The 6,658-nt window shown below is 39.3% G+C and overlaps 1 protein-coding gene across 1 annotated transcript in view; it reads left to right on the forward strand.

The window, feature by feature from the left end:
- The first annotated feature begins 1,957 nt into the window (after positions 1-1,957).
- The window catches only part of LOC112075174 (noelin-3), a 10,326-nt gene continuing 5,625 nt past the window's right edge, over positions 1,958-6,658 (forward strand). Inside the window, 7 exon segments of the mRNA XM_024142202.2 lie at positions 1,958-2,398; positions 5,413-5,461; positions 5,464-5,491; positions 5,493-5,553; positions 6,480-6,504; positions 6,507-6,535; positions 6,538-6,639. Of these exon segments, the coding sequence (XP_023997970.2) occupies positions 2,330-2,398; positions 5,413-5,461; positions 5,464-5,491; positions 5,493-5,553; positions 6,480-6,504; positions 6,507-6,535; positions 6,538-6,639 (363 nt within the window). The 5' untranslated portion in view covers positions 1,958-2,329.

Here is a 6,658-nt window from a genome sequence, read left to right on the forward strand (position 1 = left end):
GATAAAATGTATCACTACCTGTTGAACATCTCATCAGATGACACTCATATGACATCATGTTAACAATACATTTATGTTTTGCTCGATTAATGTGCATATTATTATCACAAATCTCGGTTTACATTGGCGCCATGTCAAAATGCCTCCAAAAATATCCGGAGAATTAGAGAGCCACGTCAAATAACAGGAAAAACTCATCATAAACTTGATGAAAGATACATGTTTACATATAATTAAGAGATACACTTCCTTCTTAATACAACCGCTGTGTCAGATTTTAAAAAATCTTTACGAAAAAAGCACACCATGCAAATAAAATCTGAGACGGAGCTCAGAACAAATAGCAATTAAGCCGCCATGTTGGATCAACAGAAATACGAATTACACTTCATAAATATCCCTTACCTGTGATTATCTTCAATTCAGATGCAGTGCCAGGATCCTAGTAGAGAGAAAAAGTACGAGGTCACACGTCAAAATGAGTGATTATGACCCTATGTCCTGCTGACGTGTGCATGCCCATAATTGGGCTTTCCGGTCAGGACATCCTTTCCCATCATATTAAAATTATAAATCGTAATGGGAGGAAATTGATCTTTGGATCCCCCCCCTCCAAATAGTCCTGTTGTGTCATTTTGAGCACCTTAGGCCAGTAACATCTAAGAATTTTATCAAGAAATTTTAAATTTTACAATATTTTTTCAATAAAAAAATGTGCATGAAAACATTTGTCTCTTGTTGATTGACAAACAAAGCTTTTTTTGAAGAATTCCCCTCTGTGTTGATCCAATCACGACGAAAGAGGCGTTTAGACTTCCGCTCTGAACTTTGGCTGGCGTTCAGGAATTTTTTTGGGTGTAACAGTATGAAATAAAACTACCTGAAGGTCCAAAATGAACAGAAACGTTGCAAAATGTCGTCATAATGCAGAACGAACGTCTAGCGAATGTGTTTCGGCTGGGAAGCGTTTTAGGCCTGCCCTGAAGCAGGTTGATCGGAAAGGATTCGTTCCATATATAAATGTACCTGCAAAAGGTGAGCAACGTTCGTGCAATGGGAGAGTGGGGGTAAATCTGAGCCAAAGGCGTAAAATTGAGCCACCCTTAGTTTCTGGGAAAAAAATACACAAAAAAAAATTGGTAGTGCCAAAGAAAAATTCGTATGTTAGACTCCATCAGGGTTGGCTCAATTCAAGAACGTTGGTATTCACTCCCATTTAACTCATGAGTTGAAATTCGAATTGAATTGGCCCACACCCCACAGATGTACAGTTATATTAGAGATTAGAGTTTGAGTGACAGGAAAGTAGATTTTAATTCAGTAAATTTCAAAGAAAAAATTCCATTTCTGTCCGAATTAGAACATGAGCTTGCATTGAATTCTGACTGGTCACACTTCTAGATAACAAAAAGAATATCACACTTTTCTCTGCCTGGAAACAATGTTCATATACTATTTTAACCTTAGTGTTTAGAATAGCCAATTATATTTCCACCAACCATTTAATTTGTTTGGCTTCTTTTTTTCAAGGCTTTATGGCCAACTTGAGGGTTAAACTAATGCATTCTGGGAAATGTTGTATTTTCRAATATTTAACCAAATGTAAGTGATTACTTAGGTATAATAACTTAGAATTTTCGCATACAGCTTTTCCTTTCCATCGATATCTTATATGCATGTATTTAAATATCTCTCTCTCAATTCAAGTTCAATTTAAGGGCTTTATGCCATGGGAAACATGTTTACATTACCAATGTTTATGCAGATGTTTACATGTTTACCTCTCTCTCTTTCTCTCTCTCTGTCTGTCTCTCTTTCTCTCTCACTCTCCCTGTCTCTTTCTCTCACTCTCTCTGTCACTCTCTCTCTCTCTTTCTCTGTCTGTCTCTCTCTCTCCAGTGTAGGATATTTATCACAAATTCACAATTGCGTCTTTATTGATCACATTAATTAATCGGGTCGATGAGACAAGTATCCCTAAATTATGTCATATCCGCTTTGCAGGTCCCTGTACATCGCTGATGTTTCACCACCCCTTCTGCTGCCACAAACTTTTCCACCTCGTACTGTCACGAGCGGCTGATGTTGTCTCTCGCGCTGCCTGCGTAGCATGCGCGTTCGGAGCAGTGGTAAATGTGATGACTAGTCCGCTGGCATTGATCTACCATTGGTCTCTTTCTCTGGAGTTGTTAAATAGCTGGGGCATTTGACCATTTTTTTTTCTTATTAATAACAGGCACAATCACCAGTCATCTTCCACACTGACTGAGCGACGTGCTTGAAACATACCGAGACAGAGGAACGGGACACGACCCCGTTTGTGGGCAGAATGTCCGTGGTGTCCGTGGTGCTGAATCCGCTGCTGTTTCTACTGCTGTTCGGCTACTGCCCTTCTGTGGTGAGTTGACTGCGCTTTTCATCGGCAAGACACTGCGTGAGGAGTTAGACTATTAGCTAGATTAAAACCCAACTGCATAATTATACTTTTAGACAGATAGACTGATACAATGTTGGGAAGTACGTATTACACTGGGTGATGTTGGCACGATGTTGAGAACACAAATACAAGCTTGAATCGCTTTCTCTGTTTTCATTGTTTGAAACATCTGTAAGCCATTCCGTGGCTTTTACAGGGATACAGTATTGTAATGCTTTTCTCTCTTAACTGTTGCGTTGGTGTGTTTTGAATAGATTTTTCTTTATATATTTAAGGGCAAATTTAGCAGAACACCCTTAATAAATATATTATATATAATTTTGAAGTGCCCTAGTCTACAGTGTTTTAAAAAAATCGGAACTTGTCATGAGGGACCACAGTGGCTTGCGGGTCTGTGTACCCACATCCACATGGAGGCAGAGCCGGTCGGCCCTAGCCTTTTGGGGGCCTTAAGCAACATTTTGTTGGGAGGCACCTTCACACCCTGAGAGCAAAACATCCCCCCCTCTCGACGGTATAGAGAAAAAAATAAAAAAGTATATGTTTCACAGCTAATTTCATGCAATTCTACATATTTTGCCGTTTTTAATATGATATCTGAGTGAGAGTGACTGACAAAATCAATGGGAGACCCCCTGGTCGGTAATTCAAGTTTAGATGGCCCGCCTAGTGACCTCACCAGGTGGTAAATGAGTGAATAAACCAATAAGAGTGTTCCAAACCCTCTCTGCCAATYACAGCTAGTTTTCAGTTTTTACCCTCCCCACTCAGACCACTCCCAGACAGGACTAGCAAAATTATTGTTTGAGAAATTGCTCTTTGCTATGAAACTATTTTTGTTRCTTTTTGACCATTTTAATTGAYAACAATCACAGTAAGGTACTTAATTGTTCCCCCAGAAATGATTTGATATTGAGATAAAAACAGCTGCATTGGACCTTTAAATATACATTTAGATTATTTTATTGTTTTATCTTTATCGCCAATTATATAAAAACACGTCTATATGTTGTAGATTAGACCCTCACATCATCTGAGGTTTTTTGTGTTGTGCGCGCCATCGGTTGAAACACAACATGCTCTTGAATCCCCGGACGGGTCTCATTTCAGTCATAGAAAACAGTTTCATAGAATGAACCTACACTTTCAGACCACTGCAATTGAACTGGTACACCATTGCACCATTTGAATTGAATTGAAATGATAACTTCTTTATTACTACCACAAAGATGGCCGCCGGCCCAGCCCACCATCGAATGTCAACTTAAATGGCCATGTCTATTGTATTAGCTATAGTTCTATGATTCCAATAGGTTTCCTCTTGGAGGATTGACAGTATTATTTAAACCAGCTGATATTCCCGTTCAAGTCAATGTCGTCTGATGTGTGGAACTCCAACCATCGTCGTGGTATCGTTTGAAAGTACATCTATCAGCCAAAACTTGACCCTTGACCCTTGTATTCAAAAGCATGATGGCGGGCACAACATCAAACCTCAGATTATGTCAAATAGGTTCGGCAAACAACAAATGCAATTATGAAAATAATTATGCAATTTTTATAACATTTACATTTAAGATTAAAAGATTACYTACATAAAATTAAAATTAAAAAACGTGTTTTAAGAAATTATAAAATAGTTAGACAACCCTGTTTGTAAACATTTAAATGACACCAATCTCAAGTGTTTGTTTTTTCCAGCGATGGTATGGTGGGGTGTGCAAAATAGGTCAACTCTGAACACCTTTATCTCTTGAATTTTGGGCATTCAGGTCCAAGAAAAAGTAACTTTCTGAGCTCACTGTATGGAAGGTGTCCTTCAAATCAAAAGGAATTCTGTCCCCCAAAAAATGGATTGAATTGAAAGAGATTTACCCACTGGTCCTTCTAAGCTTCCGGAGTTGAAATGGAGTGTGGAGAGACAAGGGGTATATAGACATCCCCTTTACATCATTTTAGACATAAACTGTTAACACTGTTAACCATACAGACACTGTTAACCATACAGATACTGTTAACCATACAGATACTGTTAACCATACAGACACTGTTAACCATACAGATACTGTTAACCATACAGATACTGTTAACCATACAGATACTGTTAACCATACAGACACTGTTAACCAGACAGATACTGTTAACCAGACAGACACTGTTAACCATACGGATACTGTTAACCAGACAGATACTGTTAACCATACAGACACTGTTAACCATACAGACACTGTTACATCCAGACCACTGTTAACCTACACAGACACTGTTAACCAGACAGCACTGTTTTAACCATCAGAACCGTTAAGCATAAGACACTGTTAACCATACGAACTGTTAACAATAAACTGTTAACCGTACAGACACTGTTAACCATACAGACACTGTTAACCAAATAGATACTGTTTAACACATAGGCAGATACTTGTTAACCAGACAGATACTGTGTGGGTTAACCAGATAGATTAACTGTGTGTTAACCAGCAGATACTGTGTGTTAACCAGACAGATTACTGGTGTTAACCAGACAGATACTGTGTGTTAACCCCAGACAGATACTGTGTGTAACCAGACAGATACTGTGTGTTAACCAGACAGATACTGTGTGTTAACCAGACAGATACTGTGTGTTAACCAGACAGATACTGTGTGTTAACCGAAGATACTGGTGTTAACGCAGACAATACTGTGTGGTTAACCAGACAGATACTGTGTTTTAACCAATAGATACTGTGTGTGTTAACCAGACAGATACTGTGTGTTAACCAGACAGATACTGTGTGTTTACCAGACATACTGTTGTAACATGACATGATACTGTGTGTTAACCAGACAGATACTGTGTGTTAGCCAATCACATGACGGGAACTCTTGCATTGGTTATTTGAGACCATTTTACTGTGTAATGAGCTCACTTGAAACATGTGTGTGTGTGTGTGTGTGTGTGTGTGTGTGTGTGTGTGTGTGTGTGTGTGTAGACAGTCAAGCCTAAGAAAGGCTGGCAGGTGTACAGCTCGGCCCAGGATGCAGAGGGAGGTGTATCTGTACAGTAGTGGCTCGAACGAGAACTCTGCTCCAGAGACACCAAGGAGGGACAGCTCCGTCAGCTACTGGAGAAGGTACCGGAAACACACCACACACACACAGATGCACTTTCACACACATTATGAACCAACGTCACTAGCATTACTCTCATCTATGATATGAATCTATGAAACATGGGCCTTTAATGTTTTCTGTCTGTCTAGCAGGCCAAGGGGTTTCTCTATCTTCTTCACTGTGGTCCAGTGTGGTAAAGTTTAACACTAATGTACAAACACGCCTTAGGACAGTTTCAACCAGGCCATTTCAGGATCCCACCACTGGAATCAGAGGAGGCGTGGATTAATGTAGTCACAGTTTGATGTAGTGGTGATTTGTTGGTTCTTTTTTTGTAAAAGTCAAACACAATGGAGGAAGCATTGTACTAACTGTTGGCTAAACTTGGTCCAGACTCGTTCCACACCAATTGATGAGCTATAAAAAAAAATATTAAAAGAAAAAAAACTTCAAATTAACCCACCACTGTTGTCCTATCCTTTAAAAGATAAATCAACCTAAAAAAATAAAAAAATTGACAAAAGAAAACCAAAACTGTAATCAAAACATTTGAATCTTGTTGGTGCAGAAAACCAATGTTTGTGTCTTCTTCTCTTTCGTTAAGGTGCAGAAAACCCAAATGTTGTGTCTTCTTCTCTTTCGTTAAGGTGCGGAAAACCAATGTTGTGTCTTCTTCTCTTTCGTTAAGGTGCAGAAAACCAATGTTGTCTTCTCTCTTTCGTTAGGTTTAGAAAACTAATGTGATGCTCTTCTTCCTTTCGTTAAGGTGTAGAACAACTAATGTGATGCTTCTTCTTCTCTTTCGTTAAGGTGTAGAACAACTAATGTGATGCCTCTCTTCTCTTTTCGTTAAGGTGCAGAACAACTAAATGTGATGCCTCTTCTTCTCTTTCGTTAAGGTGCAGAACAACTAATGTGATGCTCTTCTTCTTGTCTTGTCCTGTAGGTCCAGAACATGTCCCAGTCACTCGAGTGCTGAACCTGCGGACTCAGAGAGACTTCGCAAGTACATAGATGGATGGAAGGCCGGTTCAAAGGGCAAAGGAGTCAAAGTTTCAGACAGAGATGAGACCAAGAGGAAGACAAGGTCAAACAGAAACTTCCAGGTAAGTTGTGTTCTGATAG

This window comes from Salvelinus sp. IW2-2015, unplaced genomic scaffold (genome assembly GCF_002910315.2).
Source record: "Salvelinus sp. IW2-2015 unplaced genomic scaffold, ASM291031v2 Un_scaffold3015, whole genome shotgun sequence".
Taxonomy (NCBI): domain Eukaryota; kingdom Metazoa; phylum Chordata; class Actinopteri; order Salmoniformes; family Salmonidae; genus Salvelinus; species Salvelinus sp. IW2-2015.